The sequence below is a fragment of the Mirounga angustirostris genome, unplaced genomic scaffold (assembly GCF_029215605.1).
Source record: "Mirounga angustirostris isolate CCGP_5_RB_7025 unplaced genomic scaffold, mMirAng1.0.hap1 SCAF_17, whole genome shotgun sequence".
Classification (NCBI taxonomy): domain Eukaryota; kingdom Metazoa; phylum Chordata; class Mammalia; order Carnivora; family Phocidae; genus Mirounga; species Mirounga angustirostris.
The window spans coordinates 55,739,475-55,758,170 of NW_026991725.1; the positions used below are offsets into that span (position 1 = coordinate 55,739,475).

The 18,696-nt window shown below is 59.9% G+C and overlaps 1 protein-coding gene across 3 annotated transcripts; it reads left to right on the top strand.

Annotated features, from left to right (window-relative positions):
* The first annotated feature begins 1,285 nt into the window (after nucleotides 1–1,285).
* B9D1 (B9 domain containing 1) lies at nucleotides 1,286–16,348 on the top strand. Of its 3 annotated transcripts, XM_045889761.3 has the most exons (7): nucleotides 1,286–1,476; nucleotides 3,072–3,140; nucleotides 5,202–5,313; nucleotides 9,509–9,605; nucleotides 10,669–10,731; nucleotides 14,421–14,488; nucleotides 14,767–16,344. In XM_045889761.3, the coding sequence occupies exons 1-7, from the start codon at nucleotides 1,414–1,416 to the stop codon at nucleotides 14,907–14,909; spliced, it is 615 nt and encodes a 204-aa protein (XP_045745717.1). In that variant the 5' UTR covers nucleotides 1,286–1,413; the 3' UTR covers nucleotides 14,910–16,344. The 3 variants fall into 3 exon arrangements, with proteins under 3 accessions (XP_045745717.1, XP_064438324.1, XP_064438325.1); XM_064582254.1 differs by lacking the exon at nucleotides 14,421–14,488 and having other exon boundaries at nucleotides 14,767–16,346; XM_064582255.1 differs by lacking the exons at nucleotides 3,072–3,140; nucleotides 14,421–14,488 and having other exon boundaries at nucleotides 14,767–16,348.
* The last annotated feature ends 2,348 nt before the right edge of the window (nucleotides 16,349–18,696 follow it).

Here is an 18,696-nt window from a genome sequence, read left to right on the forward strand (position 1 = left end):
CTAACCAGTTAATCTCTGCTCACCTTTCCGGGAGTGGTCAGTGGGTCCGGGCTGCCTTTGACTCCTCCCTCTCCTGCACAGGTGTCTGAAGGGAGCCCCCTGGTGGGCTTCCAAGCTAGCAGCTAGCTGCTGCAGGGCGTCATGACCTGGGGGTCCCCGCTGGGAGCCTGGCCTCTGGGCAGTCTACACACCTGTGCATCCTTTCATTTCCTGGATCAGAGAGAAGGTCTCTAATGCCACTTTTGAGGCCCTGGCCAAGAAGCGCCCTTGGGCCTGGCCGGGGACCAGACAGAGGCACTGAGGCTCCTTAGCCTGTGAGGTCCTGGATGTGAACCCTGATTCAGCTGCGTACCTGCTGCTGTGACCGTAGCCCAGCCACCTCCCCTCTCTGAATCGGCTTCCTCTTTGAGTAATGGCGAGGTATTCAATCATTCATTCATCCAACACTGTTCCCAGGGCTTCCAATGTGCCAGGCAACCAGAACACAAGATCAGCGTGGCCCCTGGGCTCATGGAACAGGCCGGCTGTCTAGGGAAGGGGAGGCAAGCATCAGCCCGAGTCATGACAGTAATAAATGTGCAAATACAAACCATGATGAGCGCTAAGAGGAACAGGATCGACGTGTTAACAGAAGCTATGACCTACTCCGGGCGGCCGGGGAGTGACTTATTTGAACAGTTTCCTGGCAGAGCTGTGGATTCTGGCTCACTCTTCTTCCGACGGCTTGTGGGCCTGTCTCCCCCCTTCACATTAAAGAGCCGTGGCTTGGACTAAAGGTTTTTTGGGGTCCCTCCCAAGTTTGTTTAATAAACATTTTGGGGGGGGCATCCCCCTGACCTGACGCAGGCAGCTGCTGGGCCCCAGCTGGGGACTCTCCAGAACCCGGGCGGTCTGACCCGAGGCCTTCGCGCGCGAACCTCCGACTGGCGGTGGTGGGTCACCTGCGCCCCGCGGGCTCCCCCTCCGCGCGCCCCCGCCGCCGTCCTCCGGGGAGCGCCACAGCGCCATCTCGTGGCGGAGGACGTCTGCATCACTTGGCTTCCGGCCGGCCTGAGTCAGGGAGCGCCTCCGCGCTTCGGGGCGGGCGGGGCAGAGGCCGAACGGACACACACTCCCCGCGGGTGTGACCGGATCGGGCGGCGCGGCGAGATTCCGCACAACAGGCCCCCGCTCCGGCCCCCGGCTTCTCTGGAGAGGGGTAGGGCTGCGGAGCCCCGCCCCCCAAAGCCCCGCCCCCCAGCCGCCGTCGCCGGCTGCGCCTGCGCACTGCCGCTCACACGCACTTGCCTCAGCGAAGCTCGCGTCCCAAGAAACGTGTCCCACGCGCCACGCCGTCGGTTTCCAGGGAAACCCGGCGCCTCTTAGCAACCCCGCGCGCAGCCTGGGTCGTTTCCGGGCGCCCCCAGCCTAGCCATGGCGGCCGCGGGTCCCAGCGTCTTCCTACTCATGGTCAACGGGCAGGTGGAGAGCGCCCAGGTGAGCGGCCGTGGACCTCGCCCGCCCTGCCCTCAGTCTCCCCGGGGACCCATCCCCGCGACCTCCGGGGTGGCCCCGGAGACACGCGTGGTTCCTCCGAGCCTCTGTGTCCCTCGGTTAGGCGGGGGGAGGGGAACCCGCATTTGAGAGGCTTGCCTGTGCCCCAGTATGCGCGGGTGGAAACAGGCCTCGAGAGGTTGAGCTCGTGCCGGGGACGCGCTCGGCCAAGCCTGTGAGCCCGGGTTCGGATTGTGTCCAGTTGGTTGAGTCACGGGCAGGAGCCTAACGCGGGTGTAGGGAGGAGCCGAGGCTCGACCGGGACGGGGGGCCTCGGTCCTCAGGTGCTCTGCACTCTGAACCCTCAGATCCTAGAATTTGGGCCAGAACGGAGGTGATCTGGTGAATCTGATGCAACGATGGTGGTGATGGAAAGATCCAGGGAGGGTCTGTCCAGTCTGACAGAAGGGGACGCTACTCTCCATCTCGTACACTTTATAAGAACCATTTGTCGTATTTATATATATACATAGATATGTTCACCATGAATTCGCTCTGTGCCAGACGTGGCGCCCAGCACTGACCATTCGGCCCTCACAACAACCCTGTGAAGTGGGTGTTACCAGCATCCCCATTTTACAGATGGGAACACTTGCCCAAAGGGAGTGGCAAAGCTGAGATTTGAACCCAGGTCTGCCTGCCGCCAAAACTTTGCTGCATTACCCTTCCAGGCTGTTGGAAGATGGTGTTTATTATTATTATTGTGAGGATTCAGTGAGATGGTTTGGGTAAAGCTCTGGGTCTCGCTTGCCTTCCTGTTTCATCGGGATTATATCCCCATACTCCCACCCTGTCCACCTGCCGCTTGGCCTAGTGTCCTCGACTGCCTTCCCCTCTCCTGTGTCATTAGGGGCCCTTGGCTGGGCTGGATCACGTCTCTCTGCATTGTCAGCACCCATGCCAGCCCCGCTGTGCCTCCCACTGAGTTCTGGTTTCCGCCCTCTCTCCAGGCCTTGAGCTCCAGCCCTGTGTAGGCTTTATGTCCTGAGAGCATCCTTTCACTTTGGCACCATTCCCTTGGATCTCCTCTGTGCCCACCCTTGTGCCAGGCACTGGGGACCCAAAACGTCATCACACTTGTTCCCTGTTCACAGTCAAATGGGGTTGACAGAGATGAACAAGCCATCAAAGCTTTGATGGAGAGAAGGACCAGAGGCTGACAGAGCCAGGATGGGGGTTGCGGCGGGGCCGGGGGGATGCTTAAAACATCCTGGAAATTAGGGCAGGCTCCCTGGAAGGTAAGTTTTGAAGGACAAATAGGAGTTTGCCAGATGGCGGAATGGGAAGGGCATGCCAGACAGAAGCCAGAGCCTGGGCAAAGGCTCAAGGGTGGTAGCAGCCTGGGACTCTGCTTTGGACTCCCACATTTCGGGCCCCAGCCCCTCTGCTGCACCCCATGTCCTCATCCCTGGCTGTGTCTTAGACCTTGCCCCAGGTGCCTGGTGTTTAGAATTCCTATCGGTTGCCCTTACCTAGCCAACGCGTTGGCCTCACCACGGGTCCCCATGAACAGAAGCTGTGTGTGCTTCTTCCCACAGTTTCCAGAGTATGATGATCTCTACTGCAAGTACTGCTTTGTGTATGGCCAGGACTGGGCCCCCACGGCGGTAAGCTGGGCTCTCGGGCCTCCCTTACTCACAGCCTCCATGACTGATGGGGGTCCTGAAGGTGTCCACCATACCCCTTCCCCTCCCAGTACAGAACCCATGGAGAGGTAGACATGAGTTCAGGGGGTTCCAAGCATGACTTTGTTCCTGGTAAAGCTGGAGTGGGGAATGCAGCCCCGATCAAAGCCGCGCTCGCTCACATTCCCTGCCCCGGGAACTTGCACATGGCAGCAAAGAGGAGTGCGTGGGCAGCCTGGAAGTAGCCGGGCCCTCTGTCCCTCCCCTAGCCCGTGGGGCAGACTCTGGGGAATCAGAAGGCAGAATAGAAGCTCTCCTTGCAAGACTTGCCTCAGAGCGATCTGTCTCCACCAGACAGCCAGACGAGAGTCCCAGTCTTCGTGGAGTGCACATCCCTGTGGGGTGAGACAGACAATAAGTACTAATGTTCCAGTGTGTTCTAGTAAAAAGTGCCGAGGAGAAAGGAGAGTCAGGAAGGGAGGTGTGGAGGATAGAGAGAAGCTGGAATCTAGGTAAGGGGGCCAGGGAAGGCCTCCCTGAGAAGGTAACTTTGGGTCAAGAGCTGAAGGAAGTGAGGGAAAGAGCCGAGTGGAAGTCTGTGGAAAGAGCTTTGCAGGCAGAAGGAGGAGAGGTGCCCGGGCCCTGAGGCGGGAGTGTGCCAGGCGTGCTTGAGGAGCAGGGGGGAGGCGGTGTGGCCAGTGAAGAGCGTGAGCTGGTAGGAGCGTGGCTGGGGCTGAAGCTGGGCGGGGGGTGGTGGCGAAGATGAGGCAGGCCGTGGACGACACGGTCAGTCAGAGCAAGGACCTCAGCCTCACGCAGGGTGACATGGTACCCCTTCAGAGGGTCTGGAACGGAGACAGTGACCCACCTTGTATTTTTCATAGCTCCCTCTGACTTCTGTGTCCAGAGTAGATGGGGGAGCAGGGGCCGAAGAGGGACCACGGACTGTTACCAAAACAGAGGAACGAAGACAGCACGGAGACAAGGCGCGGCCCTGGGGCTGGTGGCAGGCACTGGCATTTCCAGTATATTTTGAAGGCGGAGGCCACGCGGTTTCCTCTTGGACAGATGTGGGGCAGGAGAGAGAGGAGTTAAGAATAACACCAGTCTTCTTAGCCCGGGCACTTGGGAGCAGAGCTGCCATTCGATGAGAAGACTGGGTAGAGCAGATCTGGGAGAACTTTCCAGAGCTCCGCCTGGCGTGGGTTGAGGTTGAGGTTCCTGCTAGATATCCGGGTGGAGGTGCAGGGTCACCAGCGGAGGCGGGGCCACTGTCCTCTGGAGGTCAGAGGTGAGGACCAGGCTGGGGACAGGGGACACGGGTTTGGGAATCAGCCACACAGAGATCACGTGGGCAGCCCCGAGATGCTCCCACATGAAGAGGAGGGCAACACTGGGAGCCCCCCGTGAGGAGGAAAGACCCCAAGACATGGTGTCCCAGAAACCAGGCAGGGGGAGTGTGTCCAGTGCTGCTGCTGAGTCAGGTAAACTGAGGACAGAGAAATGTCCACAGGTCCAGCAACGCCGGGGTCACTGGTGCTACTCGCCAAAAACACTTTGGTAGAGTGGGAGCCTATAGTCAGACCGAAGTGCATTCTCGAAAGGAAAGCAGAGAAGGAATGGGAGCCCGTGAGTACGGTCAGCTTGTTCCCGGAGTTTTGTTCGGCAGGGGAGCTACGAACGGGTTGGTGGGCCGAGGACGACATCATCAGCGTTGTTCCCTGGGAGAGAAGATCGCGTGCCCGGATGCAGCAGGTTCCGGGGGAATCAGGGACAAGCGGGAAACGACCTGCGGAGCCGCTTCCTCGGGCGAGGGGACGAGAACCCGTGCCCGGGCCGGCTCTTGAGGCCAGCCAGCTCTAATGAGACGAGACCTGGAGAGGCCTAGGAGCTGCTCCAGCCCCTCAGAGTTCGGTTGTGCGAAGCTAGTGTGTTGGCAGAAGGTAGCGAGGAAAACAGCCCCCCAGCCTGCGCGCCCAGATCAGGGGAGGGCCGTGGCATTCGGAGCGCGGGCACCAGCTGTCTCGTTCCCTGTCCTCACAGGGTCTGGAGGAGGGCATCTCACAGATCACATCCAAGAGCCAGGACGTGCGGCGAGCACTGGTGTGGAACTTCCCCATCGACGTCACCTTTAAGAGCACCAACCCGTATGGCTGTGAGTCTGCAGGGGCCCCCAGGGACACGGGGAGGGGGTGACGCCCCGGGGCCCTCCGCTCCCAGCTCCTCTCTGCCCGTCCCCTGGGCCCTTGTGCCAGCCCCGTCCTGTGCTCTCTTCCCACCTGGCCGTTTCCCTCTACTTTCCCCCGCCACCCTACCCACCCTCCCAGCTCGTGGACAGGCGGTAGAGTTGACCTTTAGGAAGCTCAGAGTGTATCAGGTGGAGCCCCAGCCTGTGGCCTTGGGTGGCTCCGTGAATACTCGCCCCGGGTGGGCTTGGCCTAGCTTCCTAATCCTATATGGTGGAGAGATTGCTCTGCGTTTCTCTTCTCACATTAGGAAACTGATGCCAAAAAGTAACATCATTTGCCTTCAGCTTTATATCTAGCAGCTGAGCATGGATTGGATTTCAGGTCCATCTGATTTCATAGTCTGGGCCTTTCTGCTGCATGTGGCTTGGGGCCTTGGCTTGCTGGGTGCGGGGGGTCTGGAGCAGGGGCTGCCTGGCAGTCCTCCCTGTCATTATCCATGAGTAAGAATGCTTCCATAGGCTTCCTGGACCAGGGCACTAGATTATGGACCAGTTTCCTGCTGCTGAGGAAGGCTAGCAGAGGCAAATACAGTATTAAAAAGCGAAAACAAAACACAACTATTCGAAGGCATCAGAGAGCTAGCAAAGTATTGGAGATTTGCCAGGCCAAGATCCAGAAGAAAACAGACCTCTAGAGATGTGATCCCACTCACACCGCCCCTGAGAGTATTTGCTCACTCCACCAGACGTGATCGAGCGGCTGATCGAGGGTTTGACAGCTGCCCTGGGCTCGGGGTGCAAGAATCAGGAAAATCCCTGCAACCTGGACGGAGACCTCAAAGTGCTTGCTGCACCCTGGGAGGAAGGGGGAACTGGGAGCGGCCCAGCTCTGGATCGTTCCAGACCTTGCACACGGTTGCAAAAACTCCCAAACAAAATATTCATAAGCCAAATCTAGCAGGATGTAAAAGGGATAATACATCATGAACAAGTATGGTTTATTCCAGAAATACAAAGCTTATATAATATCTGAAATCAACCAAAGTGATTCATTGCTTTAAAAAGAAGGAAAGTCACGATCATCCCCATAAATGTAGAAACCATGATAAAATTCAACATCCATTCATGATAAAACACTTAGCAAACTAGGAATAGAAAGAAACTTTCCTTTTTTTTTTTTTTTAAGTAGGCCCCATGCCCTGTGTGGAGCCTGACGCGGGGCCAGAACTCACGACCCCTGAGCTGAGATCAACACCTAGGCTGAGATCAAGAGTTGGACCCCCAACCGACTGAGCCACCCAGGCGCTCCTAGAAGGAAACTTTCTTAATTTGATAAGGGCTATCTACAGAAAACTTAGAGCAGACATCACCTTGTCTAAGTGAAATGGTGAAAGATTTCCTTGTTGCCACCACCACAAACAAAAGGCATAAGAATTAGGAAGAATATGTCCTTTTTCTTTAAAAAAAAAATAAGATTTTATTTATTCGAGAGAGAGAGAGCACGAGTGGGGGAGAGGGAGAAGCAGGCTCAATGTCGAGCAGGGAGTAGGCAGCCCAGGTGGGGATGAGTCCTAGGACCCTGGGATCATGACCTGAGCTGAAGGCAGACGCTTAACCACCTGAGCCACCCAGGCGCCCCAAAACTATTGTTTCACAGGTGACATTATGTATGTAGAATTTGCAAAATAACCTACAGATAAGTTACTAGAAATAATAAATTGGCATGAATGCCAGATAGGAGATAGACAAAACCCAGTGGCTTTTTGTATAAAAATAAATAGAATATGTATTCTCTTGTGCACAAAAAGTGATTCAAAAATGATATATATATTTTTTAAAGATTTTATTTATTTATTTGACCGAGAGAGACACAGCGAGAGAGGGACTACAAGCAGGGGGAATGGGAGAGGGAGAAGCAGGCTTCCCGCTGAGCAGGGAGCCCAATGCGGGGCTCAATCCCAGGACCCTGGGATCATTGACCTGAGCCAAAGGCAGATGCTTAACAACTGAGCCACCCAGGCGCCCCTCAAAAATGATATTTTAAAAAGAAATTCTTTACAATCATATCAAAATATAACACAGCTCAAAAGACAGGCCACGGAATTCACACACATACACGCTGCATGTCAGCGAGGAAAAGACCCATCGCGTAGAAATCCGGGTGAGAGACTGAGCAGGTACTTCACGAAGGAGGACGTCCGAGTGATGGAGAAACAGAGCAAGGTCTTTATTTTAGTGAGAAAGATTGCAGTGAAGGCAGACGCGAAGGCAGGCTACGGGAAGCTGCCACCAGAATAGCTCCAGTCAGAGAGACTGAGGACCCCCCAGCATTGTGAGGATGTGGCGTGAGGGGAACTCCAGTGACTGGCGGGAGTGGGGTGATCCGACCCCTTTGGAAGACCGCTCCGCGTTACCTTTGCAGACCGAGCGTCCGCATACCCTGTGCGGCTCCTCCTGGGACGTGTGCACGTGTGGGCAAGAGCTTGAACGAGAGTGGCGGAGAGCTCATAGCCTCACCACCCGGCGGCCCCCCAAGGAGAGACTACGCACATGTCCATTGGCACTGGAGTGAACCACGTCCTTATGGTTGGTTCAGAGCTAGAATGTTCTCTAGCATTAATAAATTAAAAAAAAAAAAAAAGAGGGGGGGATGCCTGGGTGGCTCAGTAGGTTAAGCGTCTGCCTTCGGCTCGGGTCATGATCCCAGGGTCCTGGGAACGAGCCCCGCATCGGGCTCCCTGCTCAGCGGGGAGTCTGCTTCTACCTCTGCCTGCCGCTCCCCCTGCTTGTGCCCTCTCGCTCTCTCTCTGACAAAAAAAAAAAAAAAAAAATGTTCTCTAGCATTGAGAACGAGCGACGATCCCCTAATGACACAATTCGAACAAATCTCACAAACGTGACGTTGAATTAAAGCAGCTGAATACCAATACACAGACTACATGATTCCATTTGTATAAATTTAAAAAAAGAATGGGTAAAACCAGGGCATCGGGGTGGCTCAGTCGGTTAAGTGTCTGACTCTTAGTTTCGGCTCAGCATGGAGTCCGCTTGGGATTCTCTCCTCCTCCCTCTGCCCCTCCCCCTGCTCGCTCGCTCACTCTCTCTTGCTCTCTCTCAAAATTAAGTAAATCTTTAAAAAAAAAAAATGGGTAGGGGCGCCTGGGTGGCTCAGTCGATAAGCGTCTGCCTTCAGCTCAGGTCATGATCCCAGGGTCCTGGGATCGAGCCCCGCATCAGGCTCTCTGCTTGGCAGGAAGCCTGCTTCTCCCTCTCCCACTCCCCCTGCTTGTGTTCCCTCTCTCGCTGTGTCTCTCTCTGTCAAATAAATCTTTTAAAAAAAATAAAAATTTAAATTAAAAAAAATGGGTAAAACCAAAGTACCATGTTTGGGATGCATTCTTTGGTGGGGAAGCCTTAGAAGATATGCTTTCATCAAGTCAGAATAGGGCCTACCTCTGGGGGAGGGGGAGTGATGGGAAGGGCCCAAACCATACCTAACACTCACCGAGCACTTGCCCTGCATGGGGTGCTACTCTCCATGTCTTAGAGGTGAGGGACCCGAGAGGCTGGGAGGTGAGGCGATTGATGGCCGGAGGCCCATCCTACAGGCCGCAGGTCAGCCTGTCGTCTCCCCCCCACCCCTCCCCGCCTTCAGGGGACGATGTACCTCCGTGTTTGCAGGGAACAGGTGGGATCGGTGATCATTTAAAGGAAAGTGCATGGAAGGGCTTTCCCTCTGACCTCCCCCGCAGCGCCCCAAAGCAAGCCCCTGTGGCCCGTGAGCCCATGCAGTATGCGCTTGAATCCGACCACCTGTATCAGAAAGGAAGCTCCCGAGAAGCGGCCCCTTTACTTACTCCCCCTGGGTCCCTGTGCCTCGAGCAGAGGAGAGAAGTGCCTTCAGGGGCCCTTCCTGTATCGTCAAGGTACAGGATCTGCGGGGCATCCCGGCCCTGTGACTCCCCAGGCATCCGGGCTGAGCAGGGGGCCTCGCCGGCAGGTGGCACATCATGCTCCCCACCACTGTCCCTGCCCGCCTCCCCAGATTCTGTGTCGGCAGGAGCCCATAGTGGAGAAGGGGGGGGTCCCATGTCCGCTTCTTTGCCCTGCACCTTCCCCTGCGTTATCCCGCCAGCTGACCCCTTGTCTTGTTCTTCCCAAGGGCCACAGATCGTGCTCAGTGTGTACGGACCAGACGTGTTCGGGAACGACGTGGTCCGAGGCTACGGGGCGGTGCACGTACCTTTCTCACCCGGCAGGTGGGTTCTGGCTGTGACCGGCTCCCCGGGCCACAGTCCATCCCATGCAGGGCCATGCTGGCTTAGGACCAGGGCACCCCCCGCAGGGCTTTTCCTGGGACTTCACCCCTAGGCTAGCAGTGCGCCTGGGGTCCCCACGGGCCTGGGCAGCTGGGCTTGGGGGCGGGGGGCGAGGGGGGCTAGAGCCCATATCTGGGAAGAGGCCCACATGGGTGAGGCCAAGGCTACCACCCAAACAGCAGGTGGGTGCAGGGAGTGTTGGAGGCCCCATGAGGGGCTGGGTCCAGCGACAGACAGTTCATAGGCAGTTTGGAGTTACAATTCAGAAGCTCAGTCCCCTCCTGTTTCTGCCCCCCCCCCCCCCGAGCGCTCACTGATGCCCCCATGTGCCCTGCTCCCGCTGGTGTCATATGTGACCACGTGGGGCCTTCCTCAGGAGCCCCCAGAGGAGTAGACACAGATGGAGAGACGCAGTTGTCTTTTGTTAAGCACAGTGACAGGTATAGACAGGGTATTCTGGGGTGCAGAGGACAGGGGTTTGCCTGGAGAAGGTGGAAGAAGATGGAAGGACAGCCAAATGCCCTGCGCATTGTTGCTGAGACAGAGAGTGCAAGATTGGGGGGCGGGGGGCCTGGGTGGGGAGGGGCAGGACCCCGGGCTCGGAGGGCAGGACTAGGGGCCGGGGGCTGCAGCGGGGATGAGGTTCCGGGGATCGTCCGGGCCTTCCTGGAGGAAGGGCACCCAAACTGGGCCTTGGAGATGGTGGAGGATTCGGACATTGGGGGGCAGGGCTTCGGAGGGGCCCAGCGGGAGCCGGGACCCCAGCTGTCATGGCTGTACCCCAGCATCCTCTTGAGCCTTGACAAGAAACAGGACTCGCAGGGACTGTGGGCCGTTTTCTGCACCTCACTCCCAGCACCACACAGTGGGGGCGGGCAGCCGGCCCGCCTGGCCTTGGCTTGGCCTTGGCGTTGCCCGACCGAGTGCTCCTGCTCTCCGGGGGCTCGGAAAGTCCCACCTTTCTGTCAGTCAGCACATCGGTCCGGGAAAACATTTGTTTCAGGCACAAAAGGACCGTCCCCATGTTTGTCCCCGAATCCACGTCTAAACTGCAGAAGTTTACGAGGTGAGTTTTCTACATGTCCCCACCAGCGCCGGCTTCTGACCTACGTGGTCAGAGTGGAGGGAGGGAGGGGTGTCCCTGTCCCTCCCTCATCGGGTCTCCCAACTGCTCTGTCTTTGGGGCCCATGGACGCGGGGGCTGTGGGATGTCGGAGGGTCGCTGGGCTCCCTTCAGCCGCTGCTCCAGCTGCACGAGGCCGCGCACCTTCACGCCCTGTGGTCTTTGTATCAGAGCAGAGCAAAAGCTCTCGTCAGATGGGGAAAGGCTCATGACATAACGGGGCATGAAAAAGGTAGGACACAGGCGGATACAGCAGTTAAGAGCCGAACAGAACAGTATCATCATCCTGACGGGCAATTTCTATCAGTTTGGAAATGCCTCACATGTGGGGGCCTCTTGGAGGAGGTGATGTCTGAGCAGAAACGAGAGTGGAGGTAAGGGCCAGTGTGGGCGATCTGGGGAGGGAACATTCCAGGCGTAAGAAACAGTGCATGGTCCATGGGCTTACTGTGTGCGGAGCCAACAAGGACAGGCTGTTGCTGGTGGGTGGGGAGCAAGGGGAATGTGGGGGAGACACCAGGCAGGGAACCTCTTGCCCCTTACCACGTCCGCATCTAAGTTCAGAGGGCTGGCTGCCTGCCCCGAGGCTGGGGATAGAAGCTCCTAGCAGCTTAGCTCGGCTGCAAGCCGCCGCTGCTCCCCTCCGGGTCAGCCGGGAATGGGCCCTCTGTTCACAGTGGGGATGGGGGCAGGGGGGATGGAGGACCACCTGGGTGCCCAGGGGGCAGCTGGCGAGCAGTCCCCTGCAGGCCTGGCCAGTTTTGGGGCGAGCCTTGGCCGGAGCCCTGCGGGGCGGAGGGCCAGCGTTGGGCCTGCGCCGAGGAAGCCTCACTGAGTTCTGAGGCCTGGAGGGGAGAATCTGGCAGCCCGCCGCCCCTCGAAGGCCCCCTGGGAGGCCACCGCGATGGGAAGGTGCCCTGGGCCAGCATCAGCTAGAGGGGACCACACCCAGCCGTGGACTGTTGGGAAAATGGGGGCCGGCCCGTCAGCGGGTAGAGGGAGGTTAAGGGCTTTGAGCCCACGCCGATGTCCTGGCCGGGGCGTCCACACCGCTTCAAACCCCGCAGCTCCCAGGGAAGCTCGCGTCTCAGGGCCACAGCCCTCTGAGGAAAGGGTCTCAGTGCTGGAGAAGTTTCTGGGTGTTTCTGCCGGTGCCTGAGGCTAGCAGCTCGGGGCCGGTGCGGTCTCCCCCGGACGAGGCGTGTGCTTGTCGTCGGGACACTGGGAAAGGTCTGATGAGCGAAGGCCGCTGGATCCCAGTCTTCCCAGAGCCCGTCGGTGGAGGCCAGCCCTCGCCCGGCCCACCCGGCCTGCCCTCCTCCACTCAGCCCTGTTAGTTCCCGGGGCTGCTGTAACCAGTGACCACAAACTCAACGGCGTCAACGACAGAAATTTATTATCTCCCAGGCCAAAGTCAGCGTCAGTGGGCTGAGATCGAGGCGCTGGCAGGGCTGCCCCCCCTGCCCCCCGCCCAGGCTCTTGGGGAGAATCTGCTCCTGGCCTCTTCCAGCTTCTGGTGCCTGCAGCCTTCCTTGGCTTACGGCCCATCACTCCAGTCTCTGCCTCTGTGGTCACGTGTGTGGACCTCACGTGTCGCCCCTCCCCTGTGTGTGTCACCTCTCCCTCCACCTCTCTTAGAAGGACACTTGGGGCATTTAGGGCCCACCCAGATAATCCAGGACAAACCCCCCCCCCCCCGTGTTTAAGATCCTTATTTTAGTCACATGTGCAAAGATCCTTTTCCCAAATACGGTCACATTTGCGAGGTCCAGGGACTAGGACCTGGTATCTGGGGCCGTTATTCAGCTCCTGACAGCGCCCCCCACCTAGACTTCACAGCGCGACAAAAATGCTTTTCCTAAACACGCAACCTTAGAAACCCATCAAGCATTAGCTTCAGCTAGGGTGCTGCGAGACCCTGTGTTCTCCTGCCCCCTGACTTCGGGCCCTCCCCCCTGCCTGCGTGCCCCCGGACTCGCTTCCCCCAGCCCGCTGGGTCCTCCCTGGCCTCAGCCCTTGCCTGGACGCTCTCCCCTCCCCCGAACGGCCCGTCCTTGTGGACCTTAGGAGAGAGCAGTGCAGTGCGCGAGTACGCGTAGGTGGGGGTGTGCCAGGCTCTGTGGCTGCTTCCCCTGCCTGCGAGGTGGAGAGCCCCCCTCCTCGGATGGAGAAACTGAGGCACAGAGAGGCAGTGGCCTGCCATCCAGCCCTGGCTGGAACCCTAGCTTCCCAATTCTCCTCCCTATCCCCTCTCCCGAGGCTGGGAGCCCGTGAGCCTCCTTACTAGCTGTCCCCACGGCCTACAGACAGCAGGGGGCAGTCACCGCTTTGTCCGGCGAAAGCCGGGACGGAACCCCACCCCCGGGCGGCACCCAGTGGTACCCATGCCCTCGCCAGAGAGTGCACCCGGGGGCGGGGGGCTGGCCGAGTCAAGGTGGCCTGAGCCAACAGGGGACTCCAGCGTGGAGCTGGAGGGCCTGCTGGTGGGGGGAGGGTGGCGGCGCCGGGGCGCTGGGGTGCTGGAGCGGAGCGCAGGCCTGCCAGCCCTCCCAGGCCAGCCACTTTGGCGGAAGGCAGGGCGGAGCCTGCTCTGGGGATGCGGGAACCTCGGCAGACAGACCGAGGGGCCTCCTTCCCGTGGGGCGCCTGCTGCCCACAGCTGCATCACCGGCCTCCCCCGGCAGGACCCCCCAAGCTCAGGCTGGAGGCGCTCCTGGATGGCTCGACGCCCGCGTCTGCCCACCCGGCAGGGAACGTGCACCCAGATTGCTGGGGCCCCGGTGGGCGTGTGGGAGGCGTGGCTGCTGCTGGGGAAGGAGCTGCCCTGGCTCAGGCCGCGGGGCCTGGAGCGGAGGCCTGGGACAGCACCCCTGCACACAGCCCGCACCGCCCTGCACCGCCCTGCTGGGGCCTGGGGCACGCCACCGCACTGCTCTCAGCCTCGGTGGGGGGGGGGTACAGAGCGGGGCTGCTGGGAGGGGCAGGTGCACCCCTGCGATGGTGGGGTGAGAGGATCGTGTTGGGCACCCCGGAGCGAGAACCATAATCGGACGAATGTTTCACCTGGTAGTTGACAGAGTGCCCTCACCCCGAGGCCTGTGAGCTGGCTACCACTAGGTACAGCTGAGAGGAACTGGGATTCAGGGGTTCAGAGACAGGAAGTGATTTGTCTTGGATCCCACACTATTGAGAGGAAAGCGGAGAGCCCAGATCTGGCCCCTCTGCACACCCCAAGGAGGCCAATGCCGAATGCCGGAAGGATGGAGGGGGTTGCACTGCCCGCCCCCAGCTGCTGTCCCCTTTCTGGGATTTCCACTGGGGCTCCCACTGTGCCCCCAGCCCCACATCTCCCTCAAAGCCACGGGTGACCGTGGTGGGAAAGCTCGGCGTGCAGAGCACCCCGGGCCTGGGGGCAGCCTGCCAGGCCTCCGTGGATGCCACCCGTGGTACCCAGCCGCCCCTCTCCCCGGCAGAGGGAGGGGCGGTGGGGAGGTTCTGCCCGGGGCCTGGTCCCCGGGGCAGGGGTTGGAGGAGGGCTGCCGGTTTCTGAGGGCAGGAGAGCGCCCACGTCTCGGCTCTGAGGCAGAGCCAGGCCGAGGATCCTCTCACCCAGGGTTCTCCTGTCTTCCCAGCTGGTTCATGGGACGGCGGCCCGAGTACACAGACCCCAAGGTGGTGGCTCAGGGTGAAGGCCGGGAAGGTAAAGCTTGACCCCCGCAACCCCACCCCCCACAGGCAGGCCGGAGCCCGGGAGGGACTAGGCGGACCCCCCAGCAAACACGGTGGAAGCCAGGCACCTGCCAGGCACACAGATGGACCGCGGGGGCAGCCCCAGGCCTCTCCCCCCGAGCGCCGCTCCCCCCCGGGCCTGGTTGGTGCCGCCCCCGTACCTCCCAGTCGTTCCCACTTTACAGGAGAGACTGCTGGGGCGGAGACGTTCCCAGAGCAGCCTGGCTGACGCTGCCCTTCTCTTCCCAGTGACCCGGGTCTGCTCGCAGGGCTTTGTCACTCTCCTCTTCAACGTGGTGACCAAGGACATGAGGAAGCTGGGCTACGACACTGGGCCTCCCGACACGCAGGGCGCCTCAGGGCCCAGCCCGCAGCAGGGCCTCCCCCCGTGAAGGCCCCCGCCCGGCCCGTGCCACGGCCACGGACTCTGGCCACGCCGCCGCGAGGCCAGGCGGCCCTCAGAGAATGCAGGGCTGTCCTTCCAGAGAGTTGGCCACGGATCCATCTGCTTGACATGCAGCCTCGGGGCGCTGGGAGGGGTGGGGGGGAGATTTTTATATAATAAAGCATCGCCTTTTCACTGAACCCAGGCCTGGAGCTGCTTCCTCTCCCCTAGGCACTGCCCCCGGCTCCCTGGGAGCAGGTCACTGGGGCCGCCTGCCGCCCCCCCACACTGCTTAGGGGACGGAAGCTGCCCAGAGCGGCACCCCACGACAGCCACCTGGCACGTGAGGTCCGGTTCAGCCCCACTCACGGCTGTGTGGCCTTTCCTTTGCCTCCAGACACTCCTCCGTAACCCAGGAGGGACACCAAGAGGCTTTCGGGGCTCAGTGCGAGGAGGAGCGAATGGGATCGGCGGGAGCTGCAGGGAGAGGCCCCCAGCTCTCCGGTCTCACGGCAGCCCAGCACCCTCAACCCACAGGTCCCCACGGCACGGCTGGGGTAGTCCCCCCCGCGGCCTGCCCCCCGCCTGGGGATGGGACACGCAGCCCGCCCGGGCTGCTCTCCACCCAGCACCGCCCTCAGCCCGATTCAAGGGGAGCCACAAAGCCCCGGGCGCCCGGCCTCGCCACCCGCCCCGCCCCACCCCGGCTGTCCGTGGAACCTGCCCCACGACACCCCTGCGCTGACCCCGCTCTGCCCCTCCTCTTACTTAGCTGTCTGCGCCCTGGAAGTCTGTGCTGCTCAGGGCCCCCCCGGCCCCCCGTGTGCTCTGCGACTCATGGCCTGGCGTCAGCAACATTCCTGTGATCCTGACCCTCTTCTCCGAATGGAAAGTTCCCTCCACCTCGGTCCTGTGCTGAAGCCCACACTGGCCCCCCCGCAGACCGTGGGCCCAGAGCCGAGGTTTGCGTCCGGACCCCACTCCCATTTCCAGCATTTCCACGGCCCCGTCCTGGGCCGGCAGACCAATGACCGACGTCCACCGAGGACCTGACCGCCTTGCCCTAGGGCCATTCCGGACACCACCAGCGTCCACGCCTCCTCCTCGCCTCCTCCCCTTCAATGACCTTGGCCTTGCCCCTCAGCAGTCACCCATCCCACCGCCTATTTCTCGTTACCAGTGACTGCACTGCCTCCAAGATACGCACCCAGGCATCCCCGTCCCCTCCTGGCGGTCCCTGTCCCCTCACCTGTCTTCCCTCCTGGCACCTCCAGTAGCGCTCCCCCTCAGCTGAAGGGCTCACGGGGAAATGGCGATGATCCAAGACGGGCGCCTGGCTGGCTCAGTCGGCGGAGTGGGCGATTCTTCACCTCAGGGTTGTGAGTTCGAGCCCCACGCTGGGGGGCGGGGATAGAGATTACTTAAAAAAAATAAAATCTTAAAAAAAAAAGAGAGAGAGATCCAGGAGCTTCCTCTGTTCCACCACCACATCAGGCCCGGTCTGCCCGCACCTCTGACAGTGGTCAGCCCCCTTCTCGTCCGTTCCATCGTGCAGTTTTATCAACACTTTCTTACGAAGTGGAAATAAGGTCACCGTGAACAGCCGGCCACCAGCCGCCCCGATGTCACCCCTGCCAGCTTCCCACACTTGGGAGTTCTCATCCCTCCTTCCAGCCGGCCTGGCTTGGGTGCATTTCCAAATAAATCGCAGAGAGCGGTACGTTTCAGCATGTGCCTCTCCGGGCCCGGAGTTCCGGATTCGTTTGTAGGTGTCGTTCGTGTCTCTCGAGGGAACGTGGGTGCGGACTGAAATGCGTTAAGTGTCAAGCGTGCTACGTACGCACTGAGCTTTGACCAGCGCGTGCCCGATGCCCGGTCAGGGTCTAGAATGCGACCGTCGCCTCAGGAAGCTGCCCAGCGCCTCTCCCAGTCAAGGCAGGAGAAGGCTAGAAACTTGGGAGGCTGAGGGCACCCTGCCTGGGAAGCGGGCAGCAGGGTGGGGACCTGGGACCATCCACATGAAGAACAGTCAAGGGGGACGGCGCCACGGGCTCCCCGGAAGGCTCCATTCCCCAGGCCTCTTGTGAACAGGTGGGTCCCTGCGAGTAGCTCTGGCCAAAGAAAGGTGGGCTGAAAGGCTGTTCAGCACGTAAAGGTCTGACCCACTTAAAAGCTCCCCTGGTCGATCCTTCCATGCTTCCCCGTGGTACCCTGGAGGCCACATTTTGAGGACAGAACATGGCAAGGGAGGAGCCAAGGAACATCCCCACTGGGCAGTTTCTGAGCAACTCCTATATTGTTCCGGGGCTGGTTTTTGCAGAGCATTCTAGTCTGATGCGGAAATTGGAAATCACGAGCGGGTTTCCACTGTCACCCGAACCAGAACCAAGTCTGTGTGGTATTGGCTTGGCAGTTGGGTGACAAGCAGGAAAAACACAGAAGAAAGGCTGGACGGCAGGAGGGCTCCATGACGTGAGCCCACAACTAGGTAAGGCGCTTGTGCTAACGCGGGAGGCGGGTTCTGTGCCTGGTGGGCCAACTCCGGGGGCAGGCCGGGGGTGCTGCGAGGATGCGTGGGGCGGGTCGGCTACTGCACGTGGAAAGCTGGCACGGGAAAGCCGTGAGCTCAGGAAAGAAAAGGCCTGTTTGCAAACGGAAATGACAGAGAACCCAAAACGTTGGGGGCATCGAAAGGCTGGAAAAGGAGGGGCGCCTGGGTGGCTCAGTCGTTAAGCGTCTGCCTTCGGCTCAGGTCATGATCCCAGGGTCCTGGGATCGAGCCCCGCGTCGGGCTCCCTGCTCTGTGGGAGGCCTGCTTCTCTCTCTCCTGCTTCTCCCTCTCCCACTCCCCCCGCTTGTGTTCCCTCTCTCACTGTGTCTCTCTCTGTCAAATAAATAAATAAAAATCTTTAAAAAAAAAAAAAAGGCTGGAAAAGGAAACTGTGTCCAGAAGTCAAATGGGAAGAGCTAAGAAGGAAGAATGCTTCGAGCACTCAAGTCCTAGTAAAAACGTCTCACGGGGACAAGGAACTCAACCGCCTGGTTAAGTATCAGATTTATGGGGTCACACTCTTACGTTACCCCAAATGGCCCCAACAGTGGCTACCAGGAAGCATGGGGCTAAGATGGCAAGGGAGAACTGTGTGCATGTCCCTGTTATCTACGGCTGTGTAACAAACTGCCCCCAAACACGGTCGCCTAAAACCACCCCACACGGGATCTCCTGTGATTCTGTAAGGGACCCCAGGATGCCTCCCTTGGGGGAAGGGATATGCTCTACGTGTAGAAGAACGAAATCTGTATTTGGTGACCGGAAGGCCAGCTGTGACAGAGACCAGCCTCGTGTGACCCTAACCACTCCCGCCCCCCCGCCCCCCGCCCGCCGGCCCCCAGCCCTCCGAGACCTCACACACAATCTCCCTCCGCTCGCTCATTCCCTTCCACGGCAACCTGCCCACGGAAGCAGAGCTGCCCAAGGAGGTACTGGACTGTGTGAGAAGACCGACAAGTAGTTCGTCACCCTGACAAACGCACCCCTCTCTGGTCCGGGGAGTGGCAGTCCCCGCTGCTCCGGACTCTGGCAAACCCTCTCCAGGCCCCCTGTTGAGTCCTGCTCCCTGAGTGGCTACCAGGCGGCCAGGGCGGCCCCAGAGCAGAGGCTAGAGCTGGGGTCCTGGCAAGAGGGAAGCCACACGCCCGCCCGGGCCACCCTCTCCACCCCGTCCTGGCCTTTGCCATACATCCTCCTGCCATCCGAACACCTCTTCCGTCCCTGCCCGGAAAGGAGTTTCTGT

What these genes read in the sequence shown, in the direction of transcription:
- B9D1 (XM_064582254.1), top strand. Translation starts at nt 1,414, where the DNA reads ATGGCGGCCGCGGGTCCCAGCGTCTTCCTACTCATGGTCAACGGGCAG. An exon ending in GAGCACCAACCCGTATGGCT is followed by an intron (nt 5,314 to 9,508) that starts GTGAGTCTGCAG and finishes GTTCTTCCCAAG; the next exon opens with GGCCACAGATCGTGCTCAGT. An exon ending in GTACCTTTCTCACCCGGCAG is followed by an intron (nt 9,606 to 10,668) that starts GTGGGTTCTGGC and finishes CATTTGTTTCAG; the next exon opens with GCACAAAAGGACCGTCCCCA.